A 23,466-nucleotide genomic window follows, 5' to 3' on the forward strand; every position below is an offset into this window, starting at 1 on the left:
TTTTACTGCACTGGTTAGAATTTCCAGAGCAATGTCAGATAGCAGTGGGAATGGCATGCTCGTAGAAATTCTTACTTTGTTCATGATTTAATAGCATTGCATCTAGGACCTTACAGTTAAATATTATGCAAAGAGCTGATTTGAGATAAGCTAGTCTTTTTTTTTCTTTAATTGAAGTATGATCCGTTTACGGTGTTGTGTCAATTTCCAATGTATTGCATAATGTTTCAGTCATACACATACATACATATATTTGTTTTCATATTCTTTTTCATTATAGGTTACTACAAGATATGAATATAGTTCCCTGGGCTATACAGAAGAACTTGTTTACCTCTTTTATATATCCTAGTTAATATTTGCAAATCTCGAACTCCCAACTGAGATAAGCTTTTCTTAATCAAGTTAAGAAAGTGTCCTTTTACTACTAACTGGTGATAAAAGTAAAAACAATAAGAAACCAAGAATGGATACGGAAGTTTATTGGATTGAATTGGAAGAGATTTTCCCTGGAATAACAGGTTGTGATGCTGGTTAGCGTTTACTAGAACTCCGTTACCTTTCATTCCTAGGAAACAGCAGACTCAAGGGTTGAATGACGGTGGGCTTTCCAAGTGCACTATTTAAAGTTCTGAGAGCAGAGCAGGATTACTCAGCAGGATACAACCCAGAAAAAGGAAGCGTATGCAAGGTGAGGCCGGAGGGAAAGGGGAATTGGTGGTTGCCGTTTTACTTAAAACGTTTAAGGAAGTTGTTTATTGCCAATAATTAAAGAGCTCAGAGAGACATTTAATCCTAAGGCATTGATCCAAACAGAACTCTGGTATAGCTGATGAAAATCTTTAAAAATTTTTCTACGGAGGGAGACTTCATCACTTTCTCTACTGATTTGCCCAGTGTTTTCATACTTAACGGGAAGTTCTCCCTAACGTCTGATCTGAATCTTTCTTGCTGAGATACAGGTTTATTATTTTTTTTTCCTATGCCTTGCTTAAACAAACAGAGAGACAGACAGACAGACAGACAGACTGTAATTCCCCCACAAGATAAGTGCAAGAACTCATCGGGAACTGTCACTCCATTAAAAAGCCGAGAATTCACACTGCCACTTGAGTGTACTCCACTGGTTCAGAGACAGCAGGGTTCACAAAAGTCCAGAAATTGGGCTTGTGGCTTTTTGGGTTGACATTAACATAATCTGTGGTTTCCTTTATGTTCTCATAGTCCAGGGCAGAGTCATTTCTTCGTCCTCCAGGGGCTGAAAAGACCACTTGTGTGTAGTTCACATCCTTGGTGGCCTTAGGGGGGGATAAAAGAAATATGGGTCAAGATTCCAACCACGTTTGGAGGAGCTATTGAACTCTCACTCAGAGAGGCTTGCCTTAGGCTGGATAGGAAAAAAAAACCAGGTCCTAGCAGTTGTGGCTGAGAGCAGGGCCAGGGCAACGAGGAAGACTGTCCATGACTTTGCTCCTCATGTCTGTGGGAGTGAATGGCTTTAAGGAAGAAAGACGCGGAGACTCAATCCGGGTGAGGTCAGGACTCAGAGCAGACCTTGCCCAGTGACTGGGACATGGGGAGAAGGAGGTTCCCCGCTTGCACTCTCATTTTTACAGCCCACTCAGACCCACTGTGTCTGGCTGATCTGTGCTGATAGGGCCTGTGAGTGAAAGCCAGGCCACCCTCACCTAAGGATGCTGTAATGACTCCAGAAGCCCCTCCTCCCCTGCTCCCATCTCTGGAGCTGAGTTGAGCCCAGACAGCAGTTGGAGGAGGGCTGGGTTCCCCAGGAGGGTCCCTTACCTGGTGGGTGGGAGGCGAGCTGTCTGAGCTGTCTGAGCTGTCCGAGCTATTGGAGGATGTGTCGCTGTCATCTAGAGAGAAATAGAAACTGTTCTTCTTCTAAAGAAAGCCAGATGGTGTTAAGAGACAAGAGCAGCAATGGAAGGGAGAATGAGACAGAGACAGAGGCAGAGCCAACAACTCAAAGAGGAGGGGGGAAGAGAGATTCAGAGCCCCCCAAAGAGAAAAGAGGAGTAAGACAGAGAAGAGTGGGGAAGGGAGAGGGTCTCCCCAGATAGTCAGGAACGTGTCCGAGGGGCCAGGCACTGCTGCCCTGGCCCGTTCCTTCTGAAAGTGATGTGAAACCCACTAGGCCGGCCTGTGTTTGGGAAGGAATGTCTGTTGGAAGGAGGAGTAGGTGGGGACCGGCTGAGCCACTGTGACCCTTGCAAACAGCTCTGGCCCCAGAAGTCACAGGCACAGCTTCTAGTCTAAACAAACTCCAGGCAGGTGACATGCCTTTTTGTGCCCTGGTTTTGTCCCCTGTAAAACAAGAGGGTTGGATGATGATCTCTGAGGTCCCCGCCCACCAAAAAGTCTCTGATTCTGCCCAGACTCCAGTGATGCTCCTGGACCAGGGATGGTGGTGAGGCCAGTGCCTCTCTCATCCCACTGAAACCCTGAATTAATGCGAGTGGTATCCTCTGATTCCCACACGCGCCGAAGCCTTATTTATCTCGGTGCCGAGGAAGCCTGACAAGCAGATTTCTCCAACTGCGAAGATAAAATTAAAAAGACGGAGCAAACTCAAATCAACCAAGAGATCAAGCAGCGGAAAGAGCAATCTCTAGCGAGTGAGTCTCTTGCTGCGGAAGCAGCAGTTTCCATTGTGTGAATAGTGACCGGCGGGTCTCCAGAGCCAAGCGAGAGAAAACAAGAGGGTGGTGTTCCTGTTGGTTCACTTGTGGGAGGGGCTGTAGATGCCAACCATCACTAACGCTTGTATTTATTAAAACACCCAGATGCTACGGCTGAGGGCAGGCAGAGGTGGTTGAAATCTTGGCTCTGCTGGCAGGCGGAAGAAAAGATGCTATAGTGTCATAAAGACAGGACCAGGGATGGTCCTCAAGCCCCCCTGTAGCCATTCATATATGACCAAAGCTGGGAAAGAATGCAGATCCACACAAACCCAACATGATCTGTCCCACTGGTGAGGACCTTCTGAAAACAGGGGGAGGTGGGGCGGGTATCGGGACCCATTACTGGGGAGGGTGAGGGGAATCCTGGGGCTAGCGGTTTGGACGGGATGGACTGGGGCTGCCACAGGGAGGCTCCTAGGTGTCCAGACATAGAGAATAAGCTTTCTGCCAGGTTCTCCCCTTGCCCCCAGCCCCGGTACTCACCCTGGTAACAGGGCTCAGACACAGGGGTGCTTATCTTTGCCCCAGTCTCCTTTACCTCCTTGGCAGCAGGTGGGTGGTGGTGGGCAGAGCTGGAGATCTGGAGCCTGGCCCTTTTCAATATCCGTTCATTCTCCTTGACTAGAGAGGGCAAAGGTCAAAAGTGGAAGTTCACTGGGTCAGACCCATCCTATCTCTGAGCACAGCTCTCATTAGGGCAAAATGATCAGTGGGATCTCTTCAAATCCCAGCACTCCTCTGCTCAAAGCCTTGCAACGCCCTTTCCTTACTTGGCGTAAAAGCCCAAGTCCCAGCCTGAAGGTCCTCACGGCCTCACTCCTCCTGCCTCGTCCCCGCTGCTCCAGCCACCCCTGCCTCTTTGCTCCTGCTCTTATGAGCAACCACTCTCCTGGTTCATGGCTTTTGTTGGTGTGACTCACTGCTTCACATCCCCCAGGTTTAGACTCGCACATTAGCATCTCAAGGATGCTGATCCCCAGCCATCCACATCTCCTTGCTTTGTTTCATTTTTCTCTCCCCAGCACTTACCATGACCTCACACACATTTTACTTCTGTATCTTTTTTGTTGTCTATGTTCCCCATGGAACATAAGGTCTATAAAGGCAAGGATTGTTGCTTTGTTCCCTGTATATTGAATGAATGAATGGATGACTAGAGAAGTCTGGACTCACACCATCCTGCCCGATGCCCTGTCTTAGCGCAGCCAGAGCAGTATTATTTGATTTTCCCTATTGTAACGCCTTCCCAGGACAGAACTTCCTACTTTCCACTGTAAATCAGATTGAGAACTGAAGCTAATCTCTTAGTCTAACCATACTCCCTCCTGTTGCAATTCAAGGCCATTCTTCACATCCAGTCCCTCGGCGGTGATAAAGAAAACTCACTAGGCTCAGTGGTAGAGTGCATGCTTAGCATGCACGAGGTCCTGGGTTCAGTCCCTGGTACCTCCACTTAAAAAAAAAGATTAAAAAAATTTCCAAGAAAGAAAAAGGAAATTCATTAGGCTCAGGTTAAGTGAGCCCACCCTCGCGAGCATTGCAGGAGCTTGTCTCCAGGTAGAAGGTCTGGGTGTTGGAAGGACCCTGGACCATCATTCCCAACCATAGTTAGGTTGAGTCAGAGTGGGGATTAACGCTGAGAGGTTGGCAAAGTGAGGGGGCATCTGGCCAGCGGATGCTCAAGTAGGTTTTCAAGTGATGTTCAGCTCGGAAGGGGACTCATCGTGCTGCAGGCTCAGGATTGGTCCCTGAGGGGGACCAGGAGGAAAGAGAATGTTAAGCCAGTTAGTTACCTATGTGCCTGCTGAGCAGGTAGTTGATGGCTGCGAGGAGGCAGGCCTGCAGGATGAGCGACACCGCTGCCATCACCACGCCGTGCCAGAGCTTCATTTCTCTGTTGGGAGAGGCAGAGGGTCAGGTCAAAGGTTGCAGAGATGCTGAGACAGCTACACACCCATCCCTGCCCCCAGCTAGAGGCAGTCTGCAGGTGTTGCTGTGTGTCTCGGGTCCCTTTCTCTCTTGGGAAGGTTTAGGAGCTGGGGAGGGTGGTGTGCACTCTCAGAAGCCAGGTACATCTGTCAGCAGGATTGGAACCCGAGCTGGCTCTTCCTGGAACACTCACTCCGTCAGCATCATGAGCTCCTCGCAGGGCAGCTGTGGGTTGTGAGTGCGGCTCAGTCTCTCTCGGAGGCAGCCGGAAGGGATATGGGTGGAACCACCTGGGTACCTCGTCTTCACGTCGTGCTCCCAGTGGGCTGTCCGGGAGACCTGCAGGAGGCTGCTGAGGGGTCGTTTGCTTTCCTCTCTCCAGATTTCAGTTTCTGAACCTACAAAATAGGCAGTGACAACATTCGCACCTGCCAGCCAGCGGACACTCGGTGCCAGCCACCATGCGGAGCTCCCGGCACACCCGCCAGCGTATCTGATTTGTAAAATCCCATGACCGATAGATCTCATGACCCTCCTTTCATTAGGAGTGATGCGAGGATGTGTCTGCGATCACACAGATCTAAGATCTATGTCCACACCTACATCCCCAACCATTCGTCTCTGCTCGCGAGAGCCTTAACCTGCTGCTGGAGGCACAAAGGGGTCCGACTGGAGTGAACGCACTGGGAGAGATCCCGTGAAGAAGCTCAGATCTACACACACTTATACAAACACACACACACACAAACACACACACACACACACACTCACATACACACTCACGCACCCTCCACAGCTTCGTTGGGCTTTAGGCCCAGGACTGTGGATGATGCTCTTCAACCCACACGAGTAAGTTTATTCTAAAACTCAGCTAATAATTTCCATCAACGTGTTGCTGAATGCGGAGTGTACTATGACAAAGCCAGGATAGTTTCCAAGCCTTTGAAATGGTGCTTACTTAGCATAAGATGGGGCCGCACAGCGCCCACTGTCCTGCTGCAGACGGTCACCGCTGAAAAGCCTTCTATTGCCCATAAGGCTTATTTCCCCAATCGGGGTTTCCAAGTGATAAGAGCAGTGTGGAGAGTCCGGGCATTTCTGTTTTTCCCTGTAGTTCTCACACTGGGGCTATCCAAGTGGGGCTTGGACCGAGTCGGGAGAGAGGGGACGCAGTAACCGGGGAGGGAGGTTGCAGGGTTTGCCATCACCGCCTCCCCGGGGCCGTGGGTGTTGGCCAGCTGGACGTCTCCAGAAAGGAAATACCACCTTCTCCCCTACACTCTTCACAAGCCAACGAGCCGGTCCTTGGGAATTAAGTCAAAAGTTGGGAGCAACATATACCCAATTTAGTCAGCAGATTTGTTTAAGCCCCTCTTTCCTACATAATAAATTCTAGACACATTTTCCAAAGGAACTTAACTCTATCCACCCTTTGTTTTTCAAATTAGATGAACAATGTACACCTAACATCCTCACTCTTAAAGAGTTCTATTTAGTTTAATTTATAAAGATGGATTCAGGATCCAGACTTGGATTCATTACGTATAGACTCAGCGCGTGAAAGGGGTCAGGGGAGATGGAAGGTGGGAATGTTCTAAGTGGGAGAGTTTACCTTTCCCTCCCTCTGCTTCATCCCAACACCCAACACCCTGGTGCCGAGAAGCGCCAGAAAGCCGCCTCCTGCGCGTCAGGGCTTCTGAGGACCCTCCTGTAGGACGGCTGCATTAGCTCGCTCTGGTGCAGGTAGGAAGGGGCCATCGCAAGGCAGGAGGTGGGCCCTGACCCAGACGTCAGGGAAGAGAGGACCTCGAGAAATTACCCGCCTCCCACCTCCTTGAACTCTCAAGACAGGCGGGTAGAAATCCAGCATCCCCCAGTGATCAGCAAACTCCAGAAAGTAAGCTCAAGCACAGGGTAATATTTACAGCGCCAGAACGCTGGAAATAAAACATCACAATGATGAAGATGAAGTGAGAAGGCAATTATTCACAAAAACCCGTGATCTTGCAGGATAAGAGGACTTGATTGAAAAAATGGCGTTGATGTATTTTAAATGCCCTGTTCTTGTCTTATTTTGGATAAGCCTTCCTAAAATTTCAACAGATACTGATTTCTCAAGCAAACTTCAGTACCGATCTTGGGGTAGAGGGTATAGCTCAGCGGTAGAGCACATGCTTAGCATGCACAAGGTCCTGGGTTCAATTCCCCTGTACCTCCATTAAATAAGTAAATAAACCAAATGACCTCCCCACCAAAAAAGAATTAAAAAAAAAAAAATCAGTACTAATCCTGATTTCTGGGGCAGCTGCAAAAAGAAGATTGGACTTTACCAGGAAAGTTTTATTATATCACAAAAGACAAGAAAAAGAATCATGGAAAAGGGCTAGAAACTAGGCCAGCATGTGTGGGGAATTGACAATGTTCTTTTTTCAAAGGCACTTTAGTACTGATTACCTCATATTGTGTCTCATTTGTCCTTAATCATAGAAATGGTTCCCCCTCTTCTATCAGATGGGTTGGCTAAGAAGCCACCATAAACCGTGCTCCAAGTTTTAATTCTTTTAAAGCCTCCTCTTTCTCTTTATTTATTAAAAATTAAACAACTAATAGGTATTTGTAATACAAGAATTAAAAATGCAAGTAAGCAAAACATTTCACAGAATCACCCCAAATTTCATTCCATAGTTTTAAAATTATTTTAGTAAAATATATATATATATATATAAATCTACATACATATATAGTCAGTCTGTAGCCATGTATAAATATACATATATACAACCTATTCTAAACATGGCATCATACTGATGAGCAGCATTTCCTCTTCACTTAATACATCGTAAACTTGTCACCAGATCAGAAAAACCTCCACTAAAAAGCCCCAGTCTGGGGCCCCACAGGCCGAATTTGATGCCTAGATGATTTTGTTTGATAACATGCTTTAAGGATTTGTGCGTGGATGCCCTAAGGTGGGCAATGTACTTTTCAGTCCCTGACTGATCCCCGAAGGCATTTGAGTTTGCCACTTTCAGTTTTACAGCATCAGTTAAAATTACTACTATTCCACGTTACCGGTATTTTTCTGATACCCTCTCCAACATTCAGAGGCAGACAGTTCCTCGTTGTCTAGAATCGTTATGCGGATTTCCAGACACTCAGCATCCTGGGAGACCACCAGTAACAGGTGTAACAGGTTAATGTGACAACCAAAATGACCAATAATGACCTCACACATTTCCAAATGTCCCCCTGAGGCAATCGCTCTTGCCCCTAGTTGAGAATCACTGCATAAAATAAATGTTCCATCATTTAAAAATCAGTATCTTATTTTGTCTGTTTATGCAAAACTATGTTGCTTACCCTTCCTTGCATAATTTTAATATACTACGAGCATCTTACTGGCCAAATGACACACAGTACCTGTCAACATGTAGCATAAAAATCCGATCTCAAGGTGGATCCAAGTTCTGTTCCCTTCTAGGTGTAAATTATTGAACGTCTCTGTGTCTCAGTTTCTGTACCTATAAAATGGGCCAATGGTAGCATCTACCTCACAGAGTTCTTGTGTGGACTCAGAGAGTTGTGATGTTTGTAAAGACCTAAATACAATGCCCAGCATGTGGGAAGCACTCAGTAATTATCAATTATCAGGTTTTATTCAATCCTAAAACATTTCACCAAGATGGAGACTCAGAGCAGTGCAATATATTAAAATTGGGTTGGTCTATTTTAGGAAACTTATGCACTCATTTTGAGTACAGTTTGTAGATAAAGTCTGGGCAGGATGAGGTATGAAAATTACGACAGATGTCATTATTTAAGTGGCTAATGGCCCCTAACCGCAATGAGCAGGTTGCTCCTTGGGGTCCAATTGCAGATTGCTGATCAGACAGGCGGCAGAAACATCTGCTCCTTTGCGTGCACGCGCACGCACGCACACACACACACACACACACACACTCACATACACTAGACAACCGGGAAATGAGCAATTTGAGGTAATTATGTTGTGAAATTATGCCTGGACCATGTGAGAGTTTGGTGTGCCTCGTTCCATTGGCAGGATGGAACTGTCCTGCCCTCTTTCGGGTTTTGACACCCAGCCCCACATTACTGTAGTGTCCTGCCAGGTGCCGCCAAACCACGTGTCAGCAGAGGGCTAAGAGCATTTCTTCTGTTTGCTTCAGACCTGGTGGCAATACTGAGACTTCCAGTCAGGGATGGATTCTATTTTATTGTTTCCTTTTCTCTTGATAAAGAGCTCTCTCATGCTCTTTCTAGTAGGCACAGCATAACAAAAGAGGTGAAATAAAGAGCTTTGCTGTCTGACCCCATGCTTTCTTTGGGTAGATATGTTCTAGAAAGAGTACTTTAAAACAAAACCACAACCGTAGATGATTTATATGAAAATCATATGGATTAAAGTAATTGTAATTAGTATTGCCAGGCTGACTTGATCAATCGTTTATCTTTTTTTTTTTTTTAATTTTTCTTTTGGTAGAGGAAGTAATTAGGTTTATTTATTAATTTTCCTTTTTTTTTTTTTAAATGGAGGCACTGGGGATGGAACCCAGGACCTTGTGCATGCTAAGCGTGTGCTCTACCACTGAGCTATACTCTCCCCCACCAAAGGGTTTTTTTATAAAGCTTTTAAAAAGAATTTTTGGTAATCTTCATTAATTTATTATTTTTAAAATGAACACTTTGAGCTATAACACAGGTGTATGCTATAGTAGAAAGAGAACAAGACAGGGAGACCAGGGCCTGGCTCCTCCTCCTGGCTGTCATTTGCCACCTGCGTAACCTGGGACAGGTAGCGGTCCTTTCTAGGCTCAGCACTTGACAGTCTTCCTAAGATTCTTTCTAGACTGAAGTAGAGAAGCAGAAAGGGAAGTGTAGTGGATGGAAATGGAATATTTTGAAAGAAAAAAAATTTGTTTCCATTTTATAATCTCATCCAGCCTCCTTCACATTACTAGACTTTTCCCCGCTAAATTAATATGCAGTTTTGAAGAATCAAGAAAAGAAGGAAACATAAATAAACCAAACTAATCATGAATATAACCACAGAAACAGAGGAGGTTAAAAATTGTGAGATTACTAAGATTGTCCTTTCATGAAACCTCAGTAAAATTAATGATTTCCTAGAAAAATATAAATTAGCAAAATTCATTCCATAAGGCAGAACAAACTTAAACAGATGAAAACCAAAACAAAATAACAAGAAAGCAGGCTGGGAAGCAGCCTGGTATCCAGCTGCTAAAGGCAGAGAACTTGGAGCCAGACAGCTTGGGTTCACATCCCAGCTCATTCTCTGCATGAGTTTGGTCTAGTCATTCAACCTCTCAAAACCTCTGTTTTCTTACCTATAAGAAGAGAGTGATAATAACTAATTCTCAGGATTAGATAAGATGAATATAAATGACATCTACTTCTGAGGATGAAATAAGATTAGGTATGTGAAGCAGCTATTATAGCTTCTGTCACATAGCAAAAAGCGTCCAACAAATGGCCACTATTACACTTAATTTTTATGCTATATGAGAAGATCCAAGGCACAGAGAAAGATGGAAAACTCTCCATGCTCATCTCACTTATGAGTACAGAGGTAAATACATGATAATATCAAAAGTTATTACAAGGATGTCCAGGAAATCAATTATTACAATAATGAGAACTAATGTTGAGTATTTGCAATGTGCTGTTTTAATCCTCTTGCTCTAATAGACGTTATCAGCATTTCCTAGATGAGGACAGTGCAGCTCAGAGAGGTTGAGCATTTGCCCTGGTCCCCCCACTGGAAGAGTCAAGTTTTAAACTCAAGCCCATCTGACTCAAGGGTCTAACTGTCAATCATGACACACAACTGTTACAGCATATAAATACAACAGTGCAGTTGGGGCCGGATTTTTAAATGATGAATTTTTAAATGATGATCTCAGTAAAATGCCCAAGAACATTCGATAAAATTGAATGCTCGTTTTTTTTTTAAGTTAATAAAATTAAAATGTGAGGATTGTTTCTTCTTCTAATAAAGAATAGCCCTTCTATACCAATAACCAACATCTTACCCAATGGTCAAATATCTCAGCAGTTATGTGAGAACAAGGATGTCTGCTGTAAGCATTTTTAAAAGTTAGTCCAAGAAACTCTAATTTCTAGAAGTTGGAAGTTCCTCCAACCTATAATAATAATATTGAATATTTATTGAGTGTTATTTTCTGCAGCAGACGCTTTTGCATGTATTAACTCGTCAGATTCTCACAACCATCGTAGGAGGTAGGTATTATTATTATTTCCATTTTACAGAGGGCAAACTCAGACTCAGAGAAGTGAGGTAAGTTGGCCAAGATAATGAGAAGAGTTAATGGGGTTTTGTGCCCAGACAGGCTGATGATGGAGCCTCAACTAAAAACTGATGTATGAAAGAAATGGGGCAAGGAAAAGTCAAGTTTCTCTTTATTTGCAAAAGATGCGATTTTTTGAAGACATCCCCTCAAAAATCAATTGAAAAACTAGTGAAATTAATGAGACTGCTCAGGAAAGTCCTGAGGGCATGATGAATATTCTCAAGTTACCAGCCACCCTTTCTATTATTCTAGCAAAAGACAGAAAATGGAATTGGGGGCAAGGGGAACCAGGAGCCTTAGCAACTATCACAACCAATGTATCTAAGGACAATTTTCATTATAAGAAAGTTATTGTGAAGAAAATGGTAGAAATTTACTAAGAAATCTAAAAGACTTTAATAGAAACGCATATATGATGTTTCAGATTGGGAGGGTGGAGGCTAAGAAAAAAATCACTTTGAAACCGATTTATTGGTTCAATATAATTTCAATCAAAGTTAGAGTGAGAATTTTTTAGACCTCAAAATTATTCAGAAGTTTATCCGGGAAAAAATAATTACAATCCAGAAGGGTTGAAACAGGTTTGACAATGAATTGTGACAAAGTGGGTTCCAGACATACCACTTTTTAAAAGTAGTCTAGACTTGTGAAATCTGCCTATATGTATAACATATATTATAGAAGTGGTTCACAAAGCAGGGGGAGGTAAGGAAAGGGTTACTTAAGAAATGTTGCCCACAGGGTAATAGTTAACTACCTAGAAGGAAAAGAAAAATATCTTAGATTCATATGTGGCATACCAAAATAAATTCCAAAGGGACTATGGAGGTAAATATTTTTAAGTTGCGATATTAAAATTAGAAGGAAATAGAATTGGATATTCACATATTCAATAGTATTCATTAAATCCCCAGATGAGAGAAGAATTTCTCAGTTTGTATGAACAGTAGAAATCACAGAAACCAAGAGCGGATGAGGCCGGAGCCCACACCACACATACTATTTAAGAAAAACAGATTCTGCTCTAAAATATTAAAACTTAATATGTTAAAATAAAATTTAAAAGCAAACAGGCAAAAAGAAAAACTAGAAAAAGTATGTACAACACATAACTTTAAAAGATTTTACTTTTTTTTTTTTTTTTTTTTTTTACAAAAATTGTTAAGAAAAACCCTTGCACTTCCCAAGTGATAAACTGGTAAAATTCCTGAAACAAACCATTCACAAACAATCTGGAATGAGACCAAAGCTGTCACTGCAAGGTAGCTCTACCCAGAGTGGTTGATAAAAGTGAAAAAAGCAGAACAATCTAATTGAAAACCAAAAATGAAGTAAATTAGGGTAAGGGTATAGAAGGGGATACTATACAGACATTTAAAATTATGTTTAGGAAAAATTAATCCGGGGAAGCCTGTTCTGTGAAAAAGTACAAGACGGTTATGTCTAGCCTGCACTTTATTGTGTACATATGATCCACAATATGATCACAACTCTGTAAAATGTAAACATAAAAAGAATGAATATTTGTAAAGGAAGTAAACTCTGCATTATCAAAAATTTTTGTCTCTTAGTTTAGCAATAACCCCCACCATCAATTCACCTGATTCAGTTCACCAAATCCAGATTAATTGGTTGACAATAACTTTGCATATCAAATATAGATTTTCTCATGAATACAAATTTATGGAAATTAAATTGGGGCTTCTCTTTAAATATGCTTTGTTCAAAAATGGAAAATGGAGGGAAATGTACCTAAATGTTAACAAAACTGGGTATTGAAATGTTGTGAATGATTTTTCCAATCAGGAAAAAAAAAATATTTTAAGAGCATGGAAACAATCTCAGAAATTCTCAGTAGCTTAAATTAGCATGAGACCAAATTTATCTACATAAACATTCTATTCACATCTAAATTGTATCTCACCATATTAACAGAACATTGAGATAATCAGCTGCATGTCTAAATTTCAGTCAATCAAATACGTATTGAATGGTCTGTGTTGCATGTCCTGAAATACCCTGATGGCCATGAAGAAGGGGAGGATGCTATCTGAACTTCCAAGAGCTCATATTGTACTGGGAAAATCAGGACATTAATGTGCAAAAAATCAAAACACACACGAGATGCCACAATGAAATATGATGAATTGTCAGAAGGAGTGGTATCAATAATATGTCATGTTTCAGAGGAAAAAGACATCTCCAAGCAATAGGATATTCAGAGAGGAGCACTGAGAGGGTATCATCTGAAGAACAGGCAATGGCTGGGTTGAGTCAGGGGCATCATACTCCAGTTAATGGTGTCTGCCAACCCCGGCTGTAGGGGACAGCTTTAGTTGGAACTGATTGTCTTCAACAAGGTTCAGTATAGATTCGACCACATGGGAATAAGAGGACAATGAAGAAAGCTCAGTACATCACCAGGCAACGTCACAGGTAGGGGCCGGAGAATGGCGCAGTGCAGGGACTTAGTGGCCAGAGGGACTGGGCTGGGGATTCCCAGTGCTAGCCTTCCTTGCTGTGAGTTGCTTTCTCTTCAGGCCTCAGTGTTTTATGGGAAAAATGAGGATGTCACCTGTTTCCTTTTTTTTTTAACTCACACATGTCATGTGCTTACTACTCGCCAGCATCATGCAAAACATTTTGCTTAAATTATCTTACTTAACCCTCAGAATAGCAACTTTATGAGATAGATAACTGTTGTTGTCCCCATTTTACTGTATGAGACAACCAGGCTTGTCTTGCTGATTTAGTCTTGGCACTAAGTTGCATGCATCTCAAGTAATTGTCTGTAAAAATGCTTCCCCCCAAATCACCAAGTTGCATTTATCTCTAGTATGTTCTTGCAAAAATGTTTTCCCCCAAATTATGAATTAGAAATGTTATGATTATTTGTTTCCCTCCTAAAAACTGGCAGTGCCTGCACCTATATACGTGTGACTGGAGGTGTGGCTTCCACACATGGAGGGGAAAGAATTGAAACCCAGGCTGGTGGGGGCTGGAGCCTTCCCCACACCATGCGCAGTATTTAAGAAGCTTAGTTGAGTGCCTGGCATATGTAGATGCTCAAGAAGGGGTGATCCTCAGACCAGAAGAGAAGATTCAACCCAAAATTTGCTTAACTGTATAAATGCACCCATTTCCATAGGGCTGTGTAAGAAAACTGGGCTCACTCACGATTTTCAGGTGGGAGGTATGAACAACTCAATGTACAAAGCCACATGGTCTTGGAAAGTCCTTGGTCCTAAACAGTCCCTGCTCCTATGACTGTCGCTATGTTCATGTACTGAGGACAGAGAAGGTCAAAGTACCCAGTTGTGAAAAGGAAGGAGATAGGGTCTGTCAAATGCCACAGAGAAGGGGAGAGCAGAGGGTTAAAGCGTCACCTTTGTCCCGAGTGTCAGGGAAATTGTCTCTGGATTTCCGTCAGCTCTGGTCAGCATGGCAGGGGCCTCTCCCGAGGCGATCGGGACACATCTGGAACAGGAAAGGAGAACCTAGATCAGCATTCCAGCTCAGCAACTTTATAAATGCAGCCACCATGGACACATTGCTTCCTCTCTTGGAGCCTCAGTTTCTCTGTCTCAACACTGGGGGAGGTGAGCTAAATAGATTTAGTTCTGACATTTTGTTGTTCTAGAACACCATGAGTCTAAAATGGACATAAAGGGTGAGACTCAAATTAGCCAGAAATAGCAACTGTGAGTCTCAACCAGATAAGCCACACCTCCAGGCACATGTGTTTATAGATGTGGGTCCTGACAATTTTTTAGGAGGAAAATAAGTCATCCAAAATTTCTAATTAGTAATCTGGGGGAAAGCATTTGCAAGAAAGTACTGGAGATGAATGCAACTTGGTGACCTGGGGGAATTTTTACAGTGACTTGAGATGAATACAATTCAGTGCCAAGGCTAAATCAGCAAGACAAAGAATTGCAAGCAACTTAAGCAGTATTCAGGATTCATCTTGCTAGTTCCTACAAAGCTCCAGGTGAACGGGAGGGGCCAATAAATTTTAGAGTAACTAGACAACTTCTACAGATTATTCTCAGTTTGTGAGCACGTTGGTGGCTGGGATCAGGTCTGGTCCACACTTTAGTTCCACAATCCCTGGCTCAACACTTAGAGACAATGTGTGGGCAAAAGCACTTTGTAACAGTCTGTACACATTGTAATTAAATCAGCTTGCATATAATAAACACTGTTTAAGTTGGCGGAGGGTGGTCAGCAGACAAGCTTAAGGTCCCTGAACCTCATCTTCTACCTTTGTCAATCAGAAAGCCAGCGATCTCCCTCCCAGAATTTGTCAAGAGGGATGAGACCATGGAATCTTCCAGCACTCTTCCTGCCTCATTTTTGGATGTCAGGCCTGTGGGCATGTCTCCTATGCAGTCTAGTGGGGTCTCATGTTTGGAAGGGCCCCCTGATCCGTTTAGTGCTCTGCTGTTGCCATCCTTAAATTCTTAATAATTTTAGACAAGGAACCCCAGATGTTCACTTGCAGGGGGTCCTGCCAGCTACGCAGCTGATCCTACCCAGGGCATTGTATTAAGTAGAGTTGCCAAAGCTCACACAACAAGGTCAGAACACAGAATAAGAGCAGGGCTGGCCAATCACCAAGTCTTCCCTGAGCACCTAGTCTACACTTCTGAGCTGCAGAGATGATGGGGAGAGGCCTGCTCTAAGAATACTCTTCTGCGCTAGAAGACTTTCTGTCACTGACTTCAGTCAAGTTACTCAACACCTTGTGCCTCAGTTTCCTCAACCATAAAGAGAAGCTATTAAAAGCACCTTCGTTTTCAGGGTGGTTGTGAGGATTCAGTGCATTAATCTGTGTGACTCCTGCAAACCACTAAGGATCAACTATTATATTCTGCTGTTGTTGCTGCTGGTTTCTCCTTGCATGGATGTTTACATGACTTCTTTTCTTTGACAGCATGCATTCTCTGATTCCAATTCATAACATTTTTAAACTGCCAGGCTGGTTCCCTTCCCTCCCCTCCACATATTCCGTTTTTTTTTGTAGCTCAGAATGAGTCTTAAGGAAAAAACTCCTGCAGGGAGATATTCCCTGGGAGCCAGTTCCCAGTTGACTTAAAGAGAGTAATTTATGGCTACTAATGATGGAGGACTGGACTGGGGCAGTAAATGTATATTGCTGATAATCCTCATAGCAACACTATGAGGTGGGTGGTTTAATACCCATTTTACAGATGAGGAAACTGAGGCTTACAAACGTTTAGCCTAGCCGGAGCCTGGAAGGTTACTGCTGCTACTGCAGACACATTTCAGGTCATAGGAGCAAGAGATTAATGCCCGTAAAGCACAAACTGCTGAATCTTAAGCTCAATTCAAGCTGATGGCAACTGAATTTCACACCCCAGAATCCCAGCACAGAAACGGAGAATCTCCTCTGAAACTTCTGCACATACATGCTCACAAGCAGACACACACCCCTCAAACTAATTTAAAATCCTACCTGCCCAAATAATACTTACCCCCAGAACCATGAGAAAGGTCTGATCCCAGCCTGTGTTTCAGTGATGTCCTGATGGAAACATCTCCCTCACCACTCCCCAGGCCCCCCTCGGAAGCTTCTCTGTCATTGGAGGTCAATCACAAATGTTTCATCATTTCCAACAGGGCGAGGGCTTGCTGCTCAGAAGATAATAATCTAGCTCAGTTGAGGAGAGGTGGGGGGAAGCGACAGATAACACCTATCTCTTTCGGAAAGGCTTTACCCTACTGCGCTATGCAGTTTACGTAAACAGAGGTTAGTAGTTTTTTTCTCTCCATGTGAACACACTTTTTTCAATACCACGAATATGCACACAGCCTGGGAGAGCGGAAAGAGCACTGGAGGAGGAGTCAAGAGGCCTGGGTTCAAGTCCCTGCTCGGGCACTAACTTGCTGTATGAGCTCAGAAAATCACTTTCCCACCACGGGACTCACGTTCTTCCTCCACAAAATGAAGAAGTGGGTCTCTAGATATTAGCAAAGGTCCCTTCCAGCTTGCCTCACCTCCGAATCTGTGTGTGATATGACCACAAAGGACAAAGAGAGTGTGTTTGGGGCATATGGCAGCTGATGAGAAGAATTTCTCGAGGCCTTCTTTGCCATCAAACATTAAATGAGGCCAGCCTAAGACGGCTGTTGCAGTTTATATGATAGATACTCTCAGGAAGGGAAGGAAGTTCGATTGTAGGCTTTTGGGGGATATCAGGCTAAACCCCCAAGATCTAAATTTGGGAGTAAAGAAGAACAGGAGGAGGATATGATGATATACAACAAAGACAGCAGAACTTTATGTACTTCTGTGATGTCACCTCCCTCCCTGCTCGGGACAAGATAACCAGTGTAGAATAATGGCTCCTGAGTTAGATATGTTCAGATGTGAAACCTGTCTCTGCTACTTGGTAGCTGGGTGACTTGGGAAAAGTTACTTAACCTCTCTGATTCTCAGTTTTCTCATAGGTTAATAATAAATATCTAATTTTTAAAAATCTCTTAAGTTTGTTTAAAGTTAAATAGTACAAATAAACAGGCAAAGCACTTCACAGTAGCTCCCTTCTGTGGTAAACAACAAATGGTAGCTATTGACATTTTTATTCCCTAACTTATACTTAGAAATCTACCCCTTGGGCTGAGTCTTATTCAGTGTTTTCTGACTTGTGATGTATCATGAGCTCACTGTGGAAATATGTCTGTAGCTGCAGTTTTCTTTCCTTTACATAGTGTATGTTAAGAACACAAAGCCCCAGGTACAAATGTTGTGGTATATTTATACGATGGAATACTACTCAGCCATAAAAAAGAATAAAATAATGCTATTTGCAGCAACATGGATGGACCTGGAGATTGTCATTCTAAGTGAAGTAAGCCAGAAAGAGAAAGAAAAATACCATATGATATCACTCATATGTGGAGTCTAAAAGAAAAAAAAGAAGAAGAAGAAAAGAAAAAAAGAGGACACTAATGAATTCATCTACAAAATAGAAATAGGCTCTCAAACATAATGAACAATCTTACAGTTACAGGGGAAAGGGTGAGAGAAGGGATAAATTTGGGAGTTTGAGATTTACAAATGTTAATCACTACATATAAAAACAGATAAAAAAAACAAATTTCTTCTGTATTGCACAGGGAACTATATTCAGTATCTTGTGATAGCCTTTAATGAAAAACAATATGAAAATGAACATATGTATGTATACGCATGACTGGGACACTGTGCTGTACCCAGAAATTGACACATTATACCTGACTGTACTTCAACAAAAAATATATAAATAAGTATTTGCTGAATAAAAAGAAAAAGCACAAAGCCCCATTTTTACTCAAAATTTAAGAATACATGGAACGCTGGAAGCTGTACAGAGTGATTGCCTAACTGGGTTTTCCACACCCTCCAGGTTCCCCTGCTACTGACGACATACACCTCTCTGCCGAGGTCTCTCAGTAATTAACTCTAACTATAGTTAATCTACAGGAATCAAGCCAAAATTTTTGACCCATTGCTTTGATTCCCCTTTTACCTGAACCCGCTGTAGATATGGCAGCAGCCAAAGTTGGCTAACATTCACAACACTCTGCTCTTCTGTGTGGACCACTCCTGGACCAGAACTTTCCATGATGCCACTCCACTGCTTACAGTATCATGTAGGTGTTCAGGATCTTTGAACATGACATATTTTGGGTCCTCCATGTGTATACTCTCACTAGGACAGTGTGACAACAATACAAAGTCCACTGAACTTGGACCTCAGCGACCTGGAGAACTGAGGCATTTGACCCCTCTGGATAGCGATTTCTTCATATATAATTATAAGGAGTTTCAATTTGATCATCCACGACTCTGCTCTAAATTGAGGGTCTATGTCTTACTCTACTGATCCACAGTCACCTGAACTCCACCTGCTTCTAGTAGGTGTTCAACCAGTGTTTGTGGTTTGGATAAGTGAGTGGATGTTACACACACCTGGCGCAGGCCCGCATCTCACACACTACCTAACTACATGCAAACACTTGCTGAAGACGAGACGATGATTTGCTCTGCAAGGCACTTAGTCTCTCCTCCCCAGAGGCCACTGGTGCTCCTTGGGAGGTCAGCACCCAGGCCTCCTTCCGCCAAGACCCGCGTGAGATGGTCCTCCTCTCTCTGCTTTGAGCTGACAGACTCCAGGCCTAAAGGCAGGATTCGAGAGGAGATCAGACAGTGATAAATGAAGCCCTAACATCTGTACCATCAACAGGAAGCTACTTCTGAAAGCTTATCATCTGGTGGAGAAGGAGCAGCGGCTGATGGAGGTCGATAACTCACTTTCACATCCCATTTCGTAAGACCACATCCCTCCCAGGCTTTCCCGTTGCACGGTGCTGCTGACCTTCGTGGGGCGTGGTGTCTCACAGAGAACACAGCTGCTTTCTACAGGAGAATCAATTCTCTCTCCCCGCTTTTAAGGGAGGGAAATGATGTGTCAACAGGATTCAGGAATTTTTGGAAAGGGGAAAAAAGTAAACTTACTCATGACCCAATCATCCTATACATTTTCACATAATGCTTTCCCTGCCTACTTGTGTGTGTGTTTTTAAAAATAGCTTCCCAAATTGTTTTCCACATTATAACGAATGAGCTTTTAAAACCTGCAATTCTGGTTCTGTCACTCTCTGCTTACAAGTCTGCAGCGGCTTCCTGTCACACTTAGATCCTGAAGGAGAGCTACCCTCTTGGCTGGACCTCAGGTGCTTTGCTTGCTTTTCTCTTTTCACACTCTTCCAGGCTCCCTCCCACCTCAGGGCATCTGCACATGTGGGTCCCTCTGTGCCCAAACGGTTTGCATGGCATTTAAAAAAAATCATACTTGATTTATAGTATCATGTTAGTCTCAGGTATACAGCAAAGTGACTCCATTATACATATATATGTACGTATCTATGTTCTTTTTTTTTCAATTCTTCCCCATCATAGTTTATGACAAGATATTGAATATAGTTCCCCAGGCTATACATAAATCCTTGTTATCTATTTTATATACAGTCATGCACATCTGTTAATCCCATACTCCTAAGTTATCCTTCCCCACCCACTGACCATGGCATTTTTATTGGTTGCCTAATATCCCACCTTGCTGATATAACCTCAAATTCCAGACCATTCTTTGGGGGCATCATTCAGTCATTTTCAGTGTTTTTACTACTGGAGACAACACCGTAATGGGTAACTTTGTACATACTGACTTGTTGTTGCTTATTTCAGACTATTTCCTTTGGATAAAGTTCCAGGAGGATATTTAAGACAAAGGAGAGTGATTTTATGGCTTTTACATCATACTGACCTTCTGCTTTCAGAGCACGTGTTCCATTGGCAGTGTTTGAGCATGTCTATTTCACTGCAATCCGGATAGCAATGGATCCTCATTTTTCAGTATATAGAGTTATTTCCTTGTCTGTTTGAATTTATTTTTTCAAATCTGTTTCTTATTAGTAATAAATGCTACACTATTCATTGAGCGCCAGTGTATATGAAGTTGCTTCGTATACACTAACTCCTTTAATCCTCAAAACAACCGTGTAAGGAAGATCCTACAGATACTGCTTTAAAATTTTAAAAAACTGAACATTGGGAAGATTAACTTATATTATTATTATTGTCATACACCCAAGCAGGTAGATGTATGTGTCTGTCTGTAGTTGGAGACGTAGATTTCAGTGACATCAGCAAGCAGATGACACAGAAGCCTTTGGCAGTACAGTGAGAGGACAAAGGGCCAGGAGAGAGCCCAGAGGTGCTCTGATATCAGAGGGACAGATGGAGCCTGCCAAGAAGACCCCAAGAGCAACCAAAGATGCAGGAGGAATTGGGTGAGAGTGTAAGGATGCCAAGCCTCAAGGAACATTCTTCTAACACATGGAAAGCTCTGCTGTCCCCCAACTTTCCTTGTGTGGTCAAGAATGCCTCAGCTGGGGTGCTTCCAGGGAACACTGGTGAATTTAATATATCAAGCTTTTAACATTTATGCCCAGAAACATATTTTCAGAGTATATTAAAGAAGTGAACTATTTTCACAAAGCCCGAAATACACCCCCTTATAAAAACAGGAATCCTTTTGGAATGAAGGACATCTCTCTACACTCATCAGTTTCCTAAGTCTGGACCTTTATACATTCAGTATATCTTTTTCTCCATCTGGGCTAGCCTTCTTTGCATACAATTTTTTTTCATTGTTTTGTGCCTGTTTTAACTCCCCTTAGATCATTGGCTCTTAAGGAAGTGAAAAATTAGGGACCCCATGATTTATTTACTTGTTGAGTCCCTGTTTATGAGGAGCTGTTGCTGAACGGTACTTGGCAACTTCTCAAGAAAATGTTCTGATAGTGGCCATCCCATCTAGTGATGGTGAAATTGTCCTGCCGATCCAGTCCGTTCAACTGATCAGTGAGAAATACCTCCTTGTGAGACAATCAATTGTCCTATAATCGATTGATAACAATTTTTCACACTTTCTACAGCTTCTTATAATCTACAGAATATTGTCATATAATGTCATCTGATAACACCTATCCGTGAAGTAGTCACAGGTTACTGAGATAATTATTTCAACTGAAATTATTATTTCTGTTTTACAGAAGAGAAAATCTGGACTTAAAGAAATCAGTTAACTTGCCGAAGGTTGTACACGGTAAGTGAAAGACCAAGACTGAGAGCTGACCGGAAAGTGAGCGGGACGGGGCGGGGGGGTGGCAGGGAAGGTGGCAGTGGGAGTTGCCCATCCTGGAAGCAGGCGTTAGGGAGTGTGTTCTCTGCGAGGATCTAAAAAATAATGAAACCAACTAAAAGCAGTCTGCTTTTTACTATCACCATGCACCAGTAATTCCAAATAATATCAGTAATAAAATACTCCTCCCTGCCTGGTATTGAGAAGCTGGCTTTTTCTATCTGCTAATAGAAACATTAAGGGAGCAAGTGAGCCTCATTTCCAGTCATACAGAGAGATTTTTCTCAGGACTTTGTAAAGCATTTCATGTTCCAAATCCCTGCCCTTGTTAAAAACAGATACATTTTCTTTGGGGCTGTTCAGAGCCTTGCAGAATTACACTTTCCTGGGAGAAATAACAATCACCACGTAACCAAACATCTACAAGCTCCTCTGCCTGCTTAACAGAGAATCTTCTACAAGAGCAGCACCCATTCACTCGTTCAGCAAAATGCACCAAGCAGCTCCTCTGAGTGTGATGCGAGGCAAGAGCCGGGGATGCGGGCGGACCAGCAAGGTGAGGATAGCTACACCCACCAGGACAGTGGGTGGCAGACAACTTCTTTTGAAGATGAGCTGGAGGGACTTGCCCACCACCTGAGCCTCCTTGGAGTGTATAACTTACTTGCCCTCTGGGCTTCAGCTGGAAAGGTACAGAGTTCTCCCATCCTGAGAAGGGCAGCGGCTTGGTCTAAAATCACAAGGGTTGATTCAGCAGTGGAAAGTCCTAGCTGCTAGCAGCCCAGACCCGAGGGGTCTCCTGTGACCTAGAGCTGTCAGAGCTAGAACTGGGACAGTCCCAGGCAAATTTGGATAGTTGCTCATCTATGCTTTCAGTTGCTGAGATTTTTAAATCATTATTTAGTGCTCATCTTACTTTTGTTGAAATCACCGTGGGTCCCAAACTTGGGGCATGGAGAGCCTGTGCAGCATCTTCATCATAGGTACGTACAGGAGCCAGCACCAAGGCGGGCTCACACACGAGCTCCAGGAAAAGCCAAGAGCAGGGCTTCTCAACAGCAGCATTATTGCCGTTTTACACAGAATAATTCTATTTTGTGAGGGGTTTTCTGGTGCACTGTGGGATATTTAACAGCATCCCTGACCTCAAGTCACTATATACCAGTATACACGCACACACACCACTCCGTTGTGATAATAGAAAATATCTCCCAATATTTTCAAATAGCACCTGGGAGGCGGAAGCAAAATTGCCCCCAGCTGAGAGCTACTGCCCCAGAAAGATGTCTCTGATGGGCTCACTACAAATTTGGAGCTGTTGTGCACAAATCAAAGCTGGAAGAAGGGGTGTCCTGCTTCAGGCCGGGCACAGCCACCCCAGCTGTCACATGACACTCTAATAATAGTTACTCTGCACCCCCTCCAGGTAGAAGCAGACTCGGAGTTTGCCTGGTCGCCGGGGTCCCCCGTGACAATGGGCAGTACCAATGACAATACATGCTTAAACAAGGATGCTACAAGGATTACTTCCTGTCCTATGGGGTGCTTCCTGGGGAAATAAAAGGGAGTTTTAAGACTACTACATGACTATTCACAAAGTACATTACAAATTGAAGGCTCTGAGAAGTCTCACAAGAAAGAAACCTGTTGAAATTTTACAACCCAGATGCATGCCAAGGTCAAACTGTCCATTGAAATACCATTGTCAATCTGCCAACTGTAGATTCTTTGAAAACTCTGGTGCCCTCCCTGAGATTCCTGAGAATTTTC

The 23,466-nt window shown here is 43.1% G+C and overlaps 1 protein-coding gene across 1 annotated transcript; it reads right to left on the reverse strand.

Moving 5' to 3' along the window:
• Positions 1-466: 466 nt before the first annotated feature.
• RHEX (regulator of hemoglobinization and erythroid cell expansion) lies at positions 467-16,746 on the reverse strand. Its single transcript, XM_010963267.3, has 7 exons — positions 16,480-16,746; positions 14,368-14,458; positions 4,825-5,029; positions 4,496-4,596; positions 3,186-3,323; positions 1,804-1,874; positions 467-1,298 (listed from the first exon to the last, which is right to left on the reverse strand). Exons 3-7 carry the CDS (start codon positions 4,836-4,838, stop codon positions 1,098-1,100), a joined length of 525 nt encoding a protein of 174 aa, XP_010961569.1. The 5' UTR covers positions 4,839-5,029; positions 14,368-14,458; positions 16,480-16,746; the 3' UTR covers positions 467-1,097.
• Positions 16,747-23,466: the final 6,720 nt, after the last annotated feature.

The sequence above is a fragment of the Camelus bactrianus genome, chromosome 23 (assembly GCF_048773025.1).
Source record: "Camelus bactrianus isolate YW-2024 breed Bactrian camel chromosome 23, ASM4877302v1, whole genome shotgun sequence".
NCBI lineage: Eukaryota > Metazoa > Chordata > Mammalia > Artiodactyla > Camelidae > Camelus > Camelus bactrianus.

Coding starts and splice junctions, on each gene's coding strand:
- RHEX (XM_010963267.3), bottom strand. Junction 1,875..3,185: donor GTCTGAGCCCTGTTACCAGG/GTGAGTACCGGG, acceptor ATTTCTCTCTAG/ATGACAGCGACACATCCTCC. Junction 1,299..1,803: donor GCTCGCCTCCCACCCACCAG/GTAAGGGACCCT, acceptor TCCCCCCCTAAG/GCCACCAAGGATGTGAACTA.